Source organism: Scardinius erythrophthalmus, assembly GCF_964197995.2.
Source record: "Scardinius erythrophthalmus genome assembly, chromosome: 20".
Lineage (NCBI taxonomy): Eukaryota > Metazoa > Chordata > Actinopteri > Cypriniformes > Leuciscidae > Scardinius > Scardinius erythrophthalmus.
In genome coordinates this window covers 12,825,195-12,841,773 of record NC_138240.1, presented here as the reverse complement: position 1 = coordinate 12,841,773, position 16,579 = coordinate 12,825,195, and the positions used below count along the sequence as shown (strand labels likewise).

General features: G+C 38.7%; 3 protein-coding genes across 3 annotated transcripts; 2 read left to right on the top strand and 1 right to left on the bottom strand.

The window, feature by feature from the left end:
• Positions 1-133: 133 nt before the first annotated feature.
• On the bottom strand, positions 134-2,275 carry rassf11 (Ras association domain family member 11; the record flags this gene model as incomplete). Its single annotated transcript, XM_081348299.1, has 2 exons — positions 134-1,476; positions 2,173-2,275. The coding sequence occupies 2 exons, from the start codon at positions 2,273-2,275 to the stop codon at positions 134-136; spliced, it is 1,446 nt and encodes a 481-aa protein (XP_081204425.1).
• A 956-nt stretch (positions 2,276-3,231) lies between these two features.
• Positions 3,232-8,610, top strand: apex2 (APEX nuclease (apurinic/apyrimidinic endonuclease) 2). The gene is made up of 6 exons (XM_081348501.1): positions 3,232-3,423; positions 3,524-3,607; positions 3,869-4,049; positions 4,135-4,278; positions 4,609-4,678; positions 7,104-8,610. Exons 1-6 carry the CDS (start codon positions 3,309-3,311, stop codon positions 8,190-8,192), a joined length of 1,683 nt encoding a protein of 560 aa, XP_081204627.1. The 5' UTR covers positions 3,232-3,308; the 3' UTR covers positions 8,193-8,610.
• Positions 8,611-9,016: 406 nt separating this feature from the next.
• On the top strand, positions 9,017-14,837 carry lrif1 (ligand dependent nuclear receptor interacting factor 1). Its single transcript, XM_081348301.1, has 4 exons — positions 9,017-9,184; positions 10,143-11,796; positions 11,891-12,121; positions 12,788-14,837. Exons 1-4 carry the CDS (start codon positions 9,177-9,179, stop codon positions 13,766-13,768), a joined length of 2,874 nt encoding a protein of 957 aa, XP_081204427.1. The 5' UTR covers positions 9,017-9,176; the 3' UTR covers positions 13,769-14,837.
• Positions 14,838-16,579: the final 1,742 nt, after the last annotated feature.

The following is a 16,579-nucleotide window of genomic DNA, read 5'->3' as shown; positions in this document are numbered from 1 at the left end:
GGGTATTATGTTTAATTTTTTTCTAGTAAATCACTGTACAGAACCTTAGACATAAATAATGCCTTTGCAAACTTTTGTGGCATTAAAAAAAGAGCGAGATATCCCTCAGCGGAGAAGAAGGGGTTTCATGTGATTAAACTCTGGTGCTTCCCAGATGTATGGTGATTTCAGAGCGATGCACTATCTTTGGTTTTGTTGTTCCAACTGATGTTGGATTCTGGCTTTGAGACCATCGTGTCCACCATTCCCTCAGCTCTGCTGGTCCGCTTAGAGGAGGATGTGATATCTGGTTTGCTGAAACAAACACATATGGGAGTTTGGACTCGAGCGTTGTTACCACCCTTTTTGTTCCATCGTCTCCATGCGATCTGTCTGCCGAAATCTGTATTTGTTTTATGCTTGTTTGGGCATGTTTTGCCGTGTCTAGTTGGCTATTCTGTTCAGTGAGGTTTTCATGTCCTGTTTTCTGCTGGGAGTTACTTAGGTCCATTGCTTGCAGTTTCTGTTTGTACTCCTCTAGTTTAGCTTTGCACTCAGAAGCAGCTTCTTTTGTCTGAAAGAACTGCCTCTGAAGGTCTCTTTCAAAGACTTCCTCCGACTTGAGCTCATTGAGCCAGAACTTGAGCTGTTCCTCTTCTTCCGACAGGGACTCGGAAATTTCCCTGGTGGCTTGCTGCTGCTCAAGCTCAAGGATCAGCTGGTCCGTTGACTCGATTTTGAGCTTTATTTCTTGCAGACAAGCCTGTTGTTGATCAACTAGTCTCCTTAAATGTGAAATCTCCTCACTCTCGGTTTCAACCTGGCTTGTTTTGACCAGAGAAACCACTGGATTGATGGTTTTCAGGTCCTCCTTTGCCTCTTTTAGTACCTCTTCCTCCCGTCTCTCACATTCAGCACTATTATCAGTGCATCTCCCACGGTTCCCAAGGCAACTAATCAAAGGCTGATGTGGTGCTTTAATTTTGTCTTTTTTTTCCCTCGACAGCGGTGTCCCAGAGGCTGGTAAACTTTTGGTTGGTTTTAGAGACGTGTTATCTGAGTGCCCATTTCCTTTGTTGCCTTCCTTGTCTCTCTTCTTATCTCGTCCTGATTGCTGCTTCCCGCCCCTGCCCAAATTTTCCAGCCAACCCCATGCTTCCTCCATTAGCGTCAGCGACTTCCGCTTGGGTCTCTTGGGTTCCTCAGGAGGTGGCTCGGATTGGACGCCGAGGTGTGATAGCGGTGGGAGACTCTGGCGGTGTAGGCCGATTGCCCCGCTGCCTCTCCTTGCCCTCCCCATACCCTCCGCTCGCCTCAATAGGGCCAAGGGCTGGTTTGTTTCTTCCCCAGGCGATGGGCCGATATGCTTCAAAGTGAGCTGCACCTCCCTAACTTGCTCACCATATTTCTCCAAGGACTCCAGGAGAAGTTCATCCGGAGACACGTTACGTTCAAATTCTTTGAATTTTTCTCTTAGAGTATATCGACCAGTGCGACCTAAGAGTGAGAACAATATTAAAAAGTGATATTTTTGGGATAAATATACATTAACAATAAACTAATTATTCATTTAGCAGATGCTTTTGTCCAAAGCGACTTTCAAGTGAGGAAAACAAGCAATTTTATCCTAAGGAGCCAATAACACAAGAAGCGCTAGCAATACAAAGTTTACAACATTGTCCAGTACAAACTAGAACAGGGAGGGTTATTATAAATTGTGAAGCACAGAAGTAGTTTTTATTATTTTAATTTTAAAGTTCGCAGGATGCAGTTAAGTGGCTGTGGAAGAGATTAGTTTCCAGCTGTTTCTTAAATAATGTCTGGTATTTTACTGTCCGGAGAGTCAGAGGATTTTTTTTTAGATTATCTGATCTGTCATTCCAGACCTGTATGTTTTGTGGATCACACACACGAAAAGATATTTTGATGAATGTTTTTGCCAATATAATGGGCAATAAAATCCATATTTTCCACAGAATAAAATCATACTAGTTTGGGACAACATGAGGTTAAGTACATGATAAGGATGACAGAATTTTTACTTTTGGGTGCACTATCTCTTCAAAGATTTTTAAGAGACCTTTAAACTAATAAGGGTTTTCTTCATGTTTATGTTTTCCATAGTCATAGTTACGTAGAATATGATTTATGGAATGATAAACTCTTGAGATGTTGGCCTAGGCATTTACTTACCAAGTGCCTGTGCTAAAGCGATGACCACCTCCTGACATGTTGTTTTCTCAGTGACTCCACAAATAATGCGCTGGACTCCTTCAACAAACACCTTTACCTCCATTCTAAAAGAAAATAAATCAGCTCTTTGTTTTTTCTCTAAACATTTCTGTACTTCTAGAACATCTAATTCCTCCAATAAAATGCCAGTGAGAAAAAAATGGTTTTACAAGTTCCCTGTACTCAGTTGTACAGATTGCGGAGTTTACAAAATCAGATTACTGTACGATTCATTAGGAAGGGTGTGCTGTACCTGTCCTGATGTTCAGAAGATTCCTTCAGTTGACTCGTATAAAATCCTCGTACTTCAATAAGAGGCAGTTTGGAAAATGTTGTCCTACATGGAAAAGTCATGTTGTCATCCTTGACTTAGCTGAACACGTACAAACCCTTCCCTTTAGTAAACACTCAGATCAAGACTGATAACTCAGACTCGGCTGTAGATGTTGGTATGTGTGTTTGTCTGCAGTGCAGTGCATTATGTCCCCTGACAATTTTTTTTTTGGATGCTTATTATTTTGAATCTCAGTAAACATGTTTACATTTGAAATATACATCTGCCAAAGCAGGGCTTCAGTTATTAAACATGTTGTATGCTTTCTTACATGATTTAATCAGATATTGTAGAAAACTAGCACGGACTACAAAGTCATGGATTGAGTAAATGCAATACATTTTTTGTGACATCTTACATATTTTGCCTAGATTTAATTGGTCAGTAATTATGGGCTTAAATGTAAATATATATATATATATATATATTAAATGTAACTGATTTTAAAGGTCTTCATTTATCTGAAAGAATATCAGATATTACAAGAATAGGATGAGTTGTAACATTAATAGAAAATGTGTAATCAATTGTGGTAATCAAATTAAGGCCTGTGTTTTTTTTTTTTTTTTTTTAAATGACATGTACTTTTGACTACTGTAATTTTTCTTTTAAAGGTTTTACTAAAATGCATGGTGGAAACTGCAAACTGGTGCATATGTGTAAAGACTTTTATTTTGAAAAGCTATGAGATAGACAAAAATAAGGTCGGTGCTTCACACACTTGCGTTCTGCTTGAGTCCCCCGACCTTTTTGACAGATAAACATGAAGATTGTAACATGGAACATAAACGGGATACGAACATTTAAAAATGGTATCAAGAAAATTCTGGATTCATTCGATGCCGATATAATCTGCGTCCAAGAGACTAAAGTTACCCGTAAGTGTTTTAAGTAACGCGGGATTTTGAATTGGGTTCATAATAGCAGCCTTATTTTTGACAACTTTATCAGCTCAGCAATTGCATACATTGTTTTCAGGTGACCTGTTGGATGAGAAAACAGCGATTGTTGATGGCTACAATTCATACTTTAGTTTTAGCCGAGGACGAGGTGGATACTCAGGTAAAGCAGCTTACAGTGCATTTGTGGCAGGACTAAAATGTGCAAAATGTGTGTATATATATATACATAAAAAACTTCATTGATTTTAGCATTAGATTTCTTTCCAAAATTTTGTATTTTTTATATATATATATATATATATATATATATATATATATATATATATATATATATATTGTCTCGTTTTTACTACCAATTGCAAATGATTGAAAAGTACTGTTTGACTGAGTATGAGATGAACAACATTTACTCGGTGACCAGGTGTCGCGACCTACTGTAAAGATACCGCTACTCCATTCCTGGCCGAGGAAGGATTGACAGGTCTGCTCGCCAATCAGGGAGAGGCTGTTGGTTGCTATGGTGACCAGGTAGAGTTGTCCAGTGAGGAGCTTCTCGCACTAGACAATGAAGGAAGGGCTGTCATCACCCAGCATCACTTTATGTAAGGGTCTCAACTCTAGACATTTAATAGCTTTAGAAAAAACTTAATGAGTTGTGAAAGCTTCAGATATTTATTTTACTTTCAGTGGCACAGATGGACCACAGAAGCTGACTGTTATCAATGTTTATTGTCCCCGAGCTGACCCGGAAAAACCTGAGAGAAAACAGTACAAGCTGCAGTTTTACCAACTCCTCCAGTGCAGAGCTGAAGCCATCTTGAGCTCGGGGAGGTGAGAGAGAGAGATCGAGATCAAACCATTACCTGTTCTCTCTCACACAGGACACACTGTGTTTGTATCATGTTTTTTGGGGACTTTTCATAGGCATAATGATTTTTATACTGTTCAAACTGTATATTTTATCCCCTTACACTAACTTTACCCCTAAACCCATCACAGAAAACTTGCTGCATTCTTACATTTTCAAAAAACATCACTTAGTATGATTTATAAGCTGTTTTCCTCATGGGGACCAAAAAATGTCCTCAAATTGTTATCAAAATTCTTCTAAGATATAACGTGTCTTTTGTTTGAATAATGCATCCCTCTGTCTCTCTTCAGTCATGTGATCGTTTTGGGTGATGTGAACACCTCTCACAGACCCATAGACCACTGCGACCCAGATGATGTGGTGAGTCCTTAAACCATGTTCCTTCATCATGATTTTAGTTGACACAGTTTAACCAGGCACAAGAAGTGATAAGAGTCCACACAATAAAAGCAAAAAAGTTGGATGCGGCACATTTTAAGTCAGTCATATTTGATTTTTAATAGAGAGCAACAATGCCTTTCCACTTTTTCAGTGGCCTTGGTTCTAGAAGTAATTCTCTCTCTCTCTCTCTCTCTCTCTCTCTCTCTCTCTCTCTCTCTCTCTCTCTCTGTATGTATGCATGTATGTATGTATGTATGTAGAGCGCCCTCTCGCGGCTGTAGACGGTAATGTTTTCTCTTGGTTCATCTCAGTCTGAATTAATTTTGATATATAAGTCGCACCTGACTATAAGTCGCAGGACCAGCCAAACTATGAAAAAAAGTGCGACTTATAGTCCGAAAAATACGGTGTATATATATACATAGGCACAGTGATTCGTTGGAGTGGGTGGGTGGCATGATTCTTTTGGCATGATTTGCTCGCCACAATTCTCTGATTGGTAAAGATTACTTTTTAGAACCTTAGGTAATGACATTTTTTACACGGAAGTCTGCTGTTCATCACAATTATTTAAAAAAGTTGAAATAATGCGGGTGAAGACTAAAATTTCCAAATTTAATATCATCTTCAGTATTTTTATTACTTTTTATTAATATTCATAATCAGTTGTATTAAGTATCTGTATTGTTACTTTTTATTTGTATCCATAATCATTGTATTTTGTGAATCATAGTGTTCTCGAATACATGTGTGTGAGAGAGACTTTGGGACAAGCTAGACTGCATGAATGGGGGTGAGAGAGTGTGTGCTGGTAGTTAGAGACATGGAATGTGTATGTAGTGTATGAAGTGTCCACCGAAGCAGCGATGGGATATACATTCCATGTTAAATAGAAACCACATGTTCCTCTGGTAAAGTAGTATTTTTGGTTATTAGCATAGCATATAAATCCCAACCTCTTTGCCCAGAGGAACAGAGAAGCTGGAACGGAGACATTTGCTTGGTCCATTGTCTCTCTCTCCTATGTCTTGATATTATGATAAAATAAATAAGAGATCTCTTGGCAAAATAACTAATGGCTCTCTAATGGCTTTAAGAGAGAAGAATATACCACTGATTGAATAACCCCCATAGCATACAGTAGGTCTGTCTTTAAAAGTTTATAAGTTAAAAAATAAATCCCCTATAGAGAAACTGAAATAAATTTTACTTCCGGAACCCAAATGATGCACTCCGTTTAGTGATATGTTGAACAGTATTTTGGACCAATGAGATTTTACTGTGGTCACCCAATGCAACGACACAAATATAGAAATTAGGTGACCAGGCAAATGTATTGTTGTGACTGGATAGGAAAAAATCTTAAAGGAGAACTCCGGTCAATTTTAACATTGAGCTCATTTTTTTGTAAATTTGGAGTGCTGTCAATACAGAGAACAACGACAAAAATCGGTGTTGCCTACACCGTGTTATCCTCTTTTTAAAATTTGCACCCTGTTGACTTCAATGGGGCAAGTTTTAAACCTGCTTTTAGCCTCTTAACATCCTTGATGTGTCATTACAAGTGCCCAGCTAATGTGAGTGATTCCTTCAGAGTGAACACGGTTGAATCTGACTGCAGTAGATGTGAAAGATATTAATAAAAATTATGTTATTTCAGCCAGCGCACATACCTGTATTTTCTTCCTGTTTTCGGTCGAAGTCCATAGTAGTCGATTGTCGAGTTCACGCGCGTGATCATAGGTAACTAAACCTATGCGTGTGAACTCGACAATCGATTACTATGGACTTCGACCGAAAAAAGGATGTAAATACAGGTATGTGCGCTGGCTGAAATAACATCATTTTTATTCATATCTTTCACATCTACTGCAGTCAGATTAACCCGTGATCACTCTGAAGGAATCACTCACATGACCTGTGCACTTGTAATGATACATCAAGGATGTTAAGAGTCAACAGGGTGCAAATTTTAAAAAGAGGATAACACGGTGTAGGCAACAGCAATTTTTGTCGTTGTTCTCTGTATTGACAGCACTCCAAATTTACAAAAAAATGTAAATGTTAATTAGAAAATTGACCGGAGTTCTCCTTTAAATTTACATGGAAGAGCTATTTCAGGTGATCTCAGTGTGAGAGCGAGAAGGGATGGGGGAATGGGGGGGTCAATGGAAGGAGATGTAGATTAAGATGATGCTGGGGTGAGACTTGCGTCTAGGATGGCCTGGATGGGGATGTTAATTTTGGAAGAGAGAGTTCAAATGTTAATTTTCAGAAACGTCCTTTGTCTTCTCGGGGAGTAGTCGTTCCTCAAACAGACGGCCCGGCATTTTCTAATTTTTCCCAACTGTACACTACATGCAAACTAACTCAAACCTTCTCTTATTATTGTTCTGTTATTTAGGATAAATTTGAAGATAATCCTGGGAGGAAGTGGCTGGATCATTTCCTGTTTGAAACAGAAGAAAATACAGAAAATGGAAATACTGAAGAAGATCTTGCAGACATATCCCAGAATTCTGCCTCTGGTGGCAAGTTTGTGGACTCTTTCCGCCATTTTCACCCAAAGCGCTCCAATGCCTTCACGTGCTGGTCCACGCTCACGGGTGCCAGGCAGACCAACTACGGCACACGCATCGACTACATATTCTCCGACCGCTCTCTGGTGGAGACGGCCTTTATTGGCGTGGACATTATGCCAGAGGTGGAGGGATCCGATCATTGTCCTGTATGGGCGCAGCTCAGCTGTACCCTCCAGTTTAGTCCCAAGTGCCCGCCCCTGTGCACACGCCACATGCCAGAGTTCATCGGCAAACAGCAGAAACTTTCACGCTTCTTAGTGAAAGTTCCTGAGAAACAGAGCGTTTCTAAAGGGAGTGTAGAGAGTCTACCTGGATCACAGGATGCTGGCGAAATTCGGGAAAACCTGAATCCTGTAGTGCAGGGGAAATGTGTTGCAAAGAAGAGACCTACAGATAGAGAAGCAGACACAAATGGACACAAAGCCAAAAGAAGCAAGCAGACGAAAACCGAAAGTAATGCAAAAGGAAGTCTTTTAGCTTTCTTTAAGCCTAAACAAACACCGTTGATACCGTCAAGGGGCCCGAAACAGGCAGAATCCTCTCAGGATGGCCCGGGTAGTGAGAGTGACGCTGGAAGCTGCCCCAGTGATGCACAAAAGGAGACAAATCTCTCCAAGGCAGCGGAGATGGAGAATGAAAATCAGGATGAAGTGGAAGGAGAATCTACATCCATAGACAAGTCAAAGGACTGTAAGAAAGGGCCATGCACTGGTTTTTGGAAAAGTGTTTTGCATGGGCCTCCTCAGCCGCCACTTTGTAAATCACACAATGAGCCCTGTGTTTTAAGGACTGTGAAAAAAGCAGGACCTAATCTAGGCCGGCAGTTTTTTGTATGTGCCCGTCCTCAAGGCCACGCCTCCAATCCTCAGGCCAGGTGTAATTTTTTCGCTTGGGTAGAGAAAGGAAAATAGATTAAAGTCAAGGAATCTTTATGCATACTGTATTTCATGTTTTGAGTGTACATGTATGTGCATTGTGTTTGTTTTTATATATACCATTTTTATTGTTCAACTAACAATAGAGACAGAAATAAAAAATGCTCTTTTTCAGCTTGTGTGCTGTTGTCGGTGTATTTTCAGACACTGCAGAAATCCAGTGATAATCGTGGAATATCTCAGGTTCTGTCTTCTCTTCATCACTACCTGATTAGGAAATTGAGTTCCCGTTGTGAGTTATATGAAATTAAACAGACTTTTACCATATACTGAATTTAAAATGAGGCAACTAAGCTGGAACTACTGCTGGAGAATGAAAGCCTCTAAATATAAAGGCATTGTTGTTCTGTTAAATATTGTACATGGGATAATTAATTAAACAATATAACTCATTAAATGTAATGTGTAACCTTTGATGTGAGAACTGTGTTATACGATATCTTGCATTGATAATTTTTTGCATTCACTTTTTTTCCCATTTGCTCTTTCTCTTTTTTGATTTTGTTTTTCCATTTAATTTCATTGTTTTCTTTAATTTATTTAGCTTTTTTTCCTGTCCCTTTTCGTCTGTTATTCATTTATTAATCTCCTTTCTTTAACCCATTATCTTTCTCATACTTTAGTTTTCTTTCTTTCTTTCTTCGTTTGTCATTCATTTCTTTTTCCTTTCCTGATCCTATTCTTTCGTTGTTCATTCAAAAATGATTTCGCGCTTGCTTGTTCATTTGCTCTATTTTCTTGTGTCTTCTTTTTTTTTCTTCGTTGTTTTTTTCTTCTTCAACCCTTACACAGGTTTCTATGGGTTTCAGTCAGGTGTCTTTTATTTTGATGTACGTATTTCCGGTTTTTTTCACATCCTGTGAAGAGAGCTGTTCAAGTTTGTGGATAAATCTAACGGTACGCGGAGGAAAGCATCGACAATAATTATTTCTTGAAGTGTGATGTCTACAGGTAGTCGTGATGGAGGGGTAAGTTTATCAGCTCTGCGTCAACACATTAACAATCGTGCGGGTTCTTCTCGCTAGTTGCAAGCTCGTCTAAAATGGCGAGTGTTTTAGTAGTGTCGCGCGCGCGTATCTTACCTCTGGAAACAAGCAAAACCGATCAAAATTGAAAAAGACATCAACAGAAACTCGAGACCTATTTTTACAAAAGTTCCCTTGAATGTGGTGACAGATAACAACTGACAGATTTGCCGAATAAATATTCAAATGATGCTTAATGTTTACAATTTTACACTTGGTTACTACTTGACAAATAAGTACTTATTTGTTACTTTATTTTTCATGTTTTTGTTACTAGTAATTTTTTTTATTGAAATTATTTATTATTGTGACATTGAATTCTACAGGTAGACAACCGTTTTTAAATAATGCAAACCATAAACATACGTTGTAATCATTGATAAGTTTGGGCTCAGTAAGATTTTTTTAAAATGTTTTTGAAAGGTTGGATTTATAGTAGAAACAGTAATATTGTGAAATATTACAATATAAATAAAATTCTAATTTTTTATGTATTTTATAAAGTTATTTATTCTTATGATGGCAAAGCTGATTTTTTTAGCTTCATTACTCCAGTCGTCACTGTCACTTGATCCTTCATAAATCATTCTGGTATGCTGATAATGAAAAATGCAACATTTATGAAAAATTTATTTGAAATGGTAAATACATTTATAATGCCAGAAAATATCCCTGTCACTTTTGAACAATTTAATGAGTGCTGAATAAAAGTCTGAACAGTGGTGTGGGTGTGTGTGTGTGAGAGAGAGAGAGAGAGAGAGAGAGTGTGTATATATATATATATATATATATATATATATATATATATATATATATATATAATATATATACTGTTCTGATTTGTATAGTATTTTCACAGTTAATACAATATTAATTTTTATATTTTTTCTTAATCTTTTAGTGGAACTGGAGTCTACTACCAAGCAATGCCTGCAGTGGGACCAGATGGGAAAAACGTCATGAAGTTGATCCCTGTCCAGAAAGTGAACGGACAGTTTTATCAGACGCCATTTAATACGGAAAGAGACAATGTGGATCCACAACTGAAAGCTTTTTCAAAATCTGTTCATCCTCCTGCTGCGTCTTCATCTCAAACACAGACTCGACTTCCCTCGCTTCAGCCCATAGCAGATGGACGGGTTGTTCTAAAAACCCTGCCAGAGTTTAGAACTTTAACTAACTCCATCAAAACTCAACCCAGTGTTACTAATAACTTCACCATTCACAATCCAAAGCAAGTGCATGTTCCTCTTAAGACACACTCGCTTTCCCAGTATACAGTCCAGTTACCAACTCAACCCAATGGACAGAGCATGACTGCGGTTCAAACGCTGCCTGTTACCGTTAAGTCGCCTGTTCTCCCAAACGGTCATTTCCTGCAGATCCCACCGAATGCGAAAGTTAGGACTCTGCCGGCAACTGCACTCCCGCAGTCCATCAAATGCCGGATAATGAACTCTGTGAATTACACTCCTAACCTTGGGAAGGGTCCACCCACAGTTGTGCTTGTGTCCCCTGTGAACTCTGTGAAGTTAAATTCTGACCAGCAAATGCTTTTGCTTGCTAAGCCGAGTCTAATAAACCCTCCTGAAAATTTGCAAACACCTGTTTGTGTTGCTAAAACTAATGAAGAAGCGAACACTCCCATTAAATGGGTTGTCCAGGAGGGAACAGGCGCAACCGCTCCTTGCCTTGTACCTTTATCGACACCCAACGCGAGCTCTGACATCTTAAAAGCAGTCAAGCATCTCAACTCAGTCGGTACGGCAAATGAAATGACGGCAAGTAAAGCCACACCTCCTCAGGCCAGCCAAGAAAAGATCACCCCGGGCAAGGATAACGCATTGGTCATGTGCAACGGGAAAGTCTATTTTGTGGCCAAGAAAAATTCGGAGATCGCCAAGGATGTGATGATCAGCGAAGGTGGAAAAAAGGTGTTTGTCAGCACTTCTCCTGCCCTGCCCGCCAGCTCCGCTCTGGGGTCAAACTCTTCTAAGCGAGCCGCCCCAAAAAGTGTTAGTGAAATCATTGATCTCTGTGATGATGATGAGGAGACGTCCACGTGCCTGGGAGGCGCCCCGGGTAATTTGCCCACACCGAGTCAAACAGAGATGGATGAGAGCGATGAAGACTCTAATGTAATATTTGTGTCATATATTCCACCAAAGTCAGGTGAAAAAGTGGCAAAATCTGTCTCTGTGAATGAAGGGGAAGAAGTTCAACACACAGAGATCAACACAAAATCTGTCTCTCTGAATGAAGGGGGGAAAACGGCACATGCAGAAATGGAAAAAGATGATGTTTTGGATAATTCTTTTGCCAAAACGGGTGATGACAAAATGAATGTGGATGATGAGCAGGTCAAGGAAAACGAAATAGCTGAAAGTAACTTGAGCTGTGTTTCTGAAAATGTGAATATGGAGGCAGATAAAGACTTGGACAGTAGACGTCCACCAGAGACAAGATATCAAGCTGATGTAGCTGTCGCTGAAACTGTCAGCCTGTTGGAACAGCGCCAAAATATCTGTGTTCATGCCACTGATAATACTGAAAAGGTAATATACCAAAATTACGTTTTGTTAAATAGTAATGTAATATCTTTCAAAAGCCTGATATGTATTTGATGTGTTCTTCTCTCTTCTGTTTCAGGTCATTGGAAATCAAGCCTCTGATCAGAGTCGTCAACCCAAGAGTGACTTTCAGCTGAAAAAAGAATTCGGCATCACCTCTGACGTACAAATTCGCTTGCAAAGAGCAAAACCGTCTGTGAAGCCAGATCAACAAACAGAGAGACTTATCATAAACAAACGCACATTAGACGGCCTTCGTAAAGTCCTCCAGGATTCAAAGCTGCAGTCAAAAATAAAGCACATGATCCAGGTGAGTTGCACATTTGTGCACCCAGACTGTGTTGTAATGTACAGTGCATGCAGTTTTAATGTGTATTAAAGAAGGTATTATTTTAAAATATTTCCATATCAGCATTGTTTACTAAAACTATAAAAAAAATTTTTTTACTAATTGAAATAAGTCTGAAATAAAATAAAATATAAATACTAGATGAAAAACAAACTTACAAAATGAAAATTAGAAATGTTGTCTTGGCAACCAACTGAAATAAAACAAGTTAAAGTTGAAATATCAAAAGTACTAAAACTAAAGCTAAATAGAAATATTTAAAAACAAAAATAATAAAATGACGAAAATTAAATTAAATTTCTCAAATGTAAACAAATTAAAATGAAAACTTAAAATAGAAGAATAGTAGCTAATTAAAATATTAATAAATACTATTATAGTATATAAATATTACTACAATTAATATTATTTTAAATATTACATAAATTAAAGACAAATTTACTTTTTTATGCTTTATTTTTTTATTTCTTCCCTGCCCAGCTCTTACACGTTTCTCTTTCTCCAGTTTGTCCTTGGGAAAAAGTAACTTGCCTGACTGAACTTTGGAGGAGGTTTTGGAGGAGATATGACTCATAGCAACCACACTGATTAGTTTCATGTGTTTTTGTTCATTTTCTGTATTTATAGGTTCCCTACACAAAAACGGAGGAGGATGAAGGTCTGAAGGTCAAAAGAAAAAAGCATGAGCAGGATGGGAGTCACGACATTCCTTCTCTAAGCCCCTCAAATATTTCACCTGCCTTTAAATGCTCAGTTGTTCCCATGGAAAATGGTTTGATCTCACAGAACTGTCAAGAGGAGGTTTGTTCACCAACAGAATCTGCAGCTGATAAGGTTCATATGCGATCTGAAACGCCAGCAGATTGTACTGGTAACACATGCTGTCTTACTCCCTCACCCGAGCAAAACGCAACACAGACTGCTAGTCATCCCTTCTCACCTACGTCTGCAAGGAAGACGCCACCGCGCTCTAAAAAAGGGAAGGTGTGTACGGCCTGTCCCTGTGGGACTGTTTTAGGGCTTGCAGAAGCCACTTTGTCACTCCATACACAGGAGAAACCCAATCCATGTACTGTTGTCGATTCACACAAAGGGACAAGAAGAAGCCCAGTGGAGAGCCGCCAGCCTCAGAGACGTCAACCAAAAGATCAAGATCCTGTTAAGAAAGAAATGAAGAAACGGTTATCAAGAAGTCCATGTAAAGACATGGCTCCATTAGAAAGCTCTGCTAGTGAATCCTCACATGACATCTCCTCACCTAATAGTTTAAGTGCATCCTCTTCATCCAGTTTACAGGACTGCAACAACCAGATTGTACCGCGCTTAAGCGGAATAAAATACGCTAACATGTCGAGCAGCCACACGGATGCTGAAACATCTCAGCAAGACACCAGCCAGGTGCAGACAGCATCAAACGACCCCATCATACCATTCGCGAAGAAACACCCAGGGCCCAAAATAGACAACTTTCCAGCCCAAGCGCTCTACTCGTCGGAAACGCTGGATGCTGAGGAGATAAAGCGGCAGGAGAGGATCAAACGTTTGAAGGATCTCCTGAAGGAGAAAGAGGCTGCGCTGGAGTGGATGCAACGAAGCATGAATGTTTAGTTGTGTCTGTTTATGTTTAAATAACTACACTGCATGAGAGACTGAATATGACTGGGAATACCACCATTAAATGTTTAAGAAAAAATTGACAGCATCTTTACTATGTTTTTTCTCTTTTTAACTTGTTTACTGGATCTCAAGTTTCCAGTTATATTTTATTCAGTGTTTGAGTACCTAAGTGTTTTGTTTTTGTCTTATTTATAGTTCGTTGCAATACTTTTAAGCAACTTTATATGCCATCTTTTTTACATCTTTGTATGATTCATGTGCCTTCATTAATACTTGTTTTTCTGTAGTTAAATTCTTCTAAATTGTAACAGCCTAATTTTGAACTAAAAAGGTGATTTAATAAATAAAATGCACTTTTGGAGAACCCTTTGCTGGGTAAATTAAAAAGTGAAACCTGACATTAAAAAGTGAAATCTTTGTATGTTTTGCTAAAAGAATTTGTAATTGTGTATTAGTGTATTTAGACCCGTTTAGTCTGGACACAGCTATGCTTTGCTGAATTGTTGATTGTTTTTACCTTGCTAAGTTACAATTTAAGGCTTTTTGCAGCGTCTTCATTTAGCCAAGTTATCTTGATACAATATACAATTTAACTCGTTCTCCCTTTTGCTTCAGACAATGATGTTTTAGTCTTTATATAAAAGAAAACAATTTCATTCAGAAATGTTTGTGGCGTTATGTTGCATTCTCTTTCTGTTGCATGTGCCAGATTATTTACAATGCCAAAATGTTAGAAAGTGTTTTCAAATTCGTAATATAGCAAATGATTTGAAGATGAAGACCAGAGACCAGAGATTAGGACACTACAAACATTGTTATGGACACATTAGTGTACAGCAGAGGTAACTGTATTACCTCACAACTATGTATGCTACATTGTTTCTCATAAAATGTACATTAGATTAATATTAATCACAGAAGCCAAGAGGGTAATGTAAATACCAAATGATTAATTATTCTGATTATATTATCAGAATACATTCCAATTATAATGCACTGATTCTTGGGAATTTGGATAAAACAGGTTTTAATTTTGAAAATAAAAAGTTAGTAAAATTACAAAATCTGAAGATATATTATTATTGACCAAGGTCTTGGCTGTTCAGCAATATATCGGTGCAACCTCCTCATTTTGTATTTTTTTCATAAAATAGGCGTTTTTCCAGTTATTACTTTGTTTTTGTCAACACCGTCAGACACAATAAAAAGCAAATCATTTTTTATTTATTTGGTCTAATATGTATTTAGAGTTTTTAAATTATTATCTGGCATTCTTAGTACACATATTTGCTGTTAAGTGTTAAATTTTCACTTTTTTCATGTTTTATACTGTTTCACGTGTACTCCTTTAAAAGATCTAACATCATACAACGTTTATTTTAAGCCTAAATAGAAAAAGTTATGTTTTTTTATTTAAACATATTTTTTGTATTAAAAGATACCATTACTTTAATAACTCAACAGCACTGAAGAAACATATTGTAAGCATATTCATTTAAAACAAATAAAACTCCCTCTGACGGTGGTGACTTTAGAACTGAGGGTGGTGACACTAATCTGACGGTGGTGACAGTGGCCTCATTACAACATACAATTCCAAAATTTATACAACTCAAGTCAATGGCTTCTTGCTTAACAACTTTATTTCACTATTTGGTCCAAAAAATAACAATCCTGAGCACTGTGATAAACATTTAGCCTGCCTACTCCGAGCTGGATCGAGTATGGCCTGATCCAACGGACTGTTTGGGGGAGTTTCTAGGTGATCTGAGCCCTTTCTCTTACGTTCTCTTGATACTTTTTGTCTATGTTTCCAAGCCTTTCTCTGACTTCTCTTTTCCCTTTCATTCAAGTCATTGCTATTGTTTTAGCTTCCCTTCCTCCACCCTCTTCTTCCATCTTTGCCTTTCCGTTCTGAGGTATTCCTCCTTTAAAGGAGAACTTGGCAACTTTTTTAACTTAAAGCCACACCGTGGACTTTGTGACCTAAAGAGTTGACGCATACGAGTTATTTTAAATGATTCCTCAGCCCAATATACAGCGTTTGACACTATTAATGCTCCGAGCGGGGCTGCCCTCTTGAAATACCGCCTATGTAAGTTTGGAGGAGACGGACCGTCGTTGAACAGGTCATGTGACCTGGAGAACGTATCGCTTTACGGCCGTCACGTGACCATAGGCTCTGATATACTGTCTTCTAGACTTTTGCGACAGTGCTGCGGCGCTTGTGGCCTCTAGGGGCGCTAGACGTGAAAGTTCCAGGTCTACTGCCCCTAGCGCCCGCAAAAGTTCCGCGGTGTGGCTTTAATAAAACTGTCTAGAAATAATTTGGATGGTTAAACAACCTGTTCTGGTGATATTGGTGACTTTCCCCGCTCCCCCCAGCGTTCCCATGCGGAAAACCAACCTTGCAACTTGGGGACTACCGTCCCGGCAATATAGAAATTGGAAGTCTCGAGAGAAGCGAGAACGAGAAGCGAGAAACACGAACTGCTTTACGGCAATTCGACATAAACACATGCCATATGATACTGTGTATGATGTATTACCCACCTCGGTAGACATAGCTCCACACGACAAAGTTGGCCGGCTACGATAATAACATATGAACGTGAGCAGTGGTAGAAAGGGGGGGTGCCTCAAGTGAGTTTTTTTTACGACTGTGTTGTGAAATATACGGCCCACAGCTGTAGGGGGAGCTCTTTGAGAAAACACGCGACAACAAAAGTGAAGATCAGCGAAGAAATTACTAGAGTTGCCGAGTTCTGCTTTAACTCTGCCTCATGTATTATCTCTCTCCGC

Coding starts and splice junctions, on each gene's coding strand:
- apex2 (XM_081348501.1), top strand. CDS start 3,309: ATGAAGATTGTAACATGGAACATAAACGGGATACGAACATTTAAAAAT. Junction 3,424..3,523: donor CCAAGAGACTAAAGTTACCC/GTAAGTGTTTTA, acceptor CATTGTTTTCAG/GTGACCTGTTGGATGAGAAA. Junction 4,050..4,134: donor ATCACCCAGCATCACTTTAT/GTAAGGGTCTCA, acceptor TTTTACTTTCAG/TGGCACAGATGGACCACAGA.
- lrif1 (XM_081348301.1), top strand. Junction 11,797..11,890: donor CCACTGATAATACTGAAAAG/GTAATATACCAA, acceptor CTTCTGTTTCAG/GTCATTGGAAATCAAGCCTC. Junction 12,122..12,787: donor AAATAAAGCACATGATCCAG/GTGAGTTGCACA, acceptor CTGTATTTATAG/GTTCCCTACACAAAAACGGA.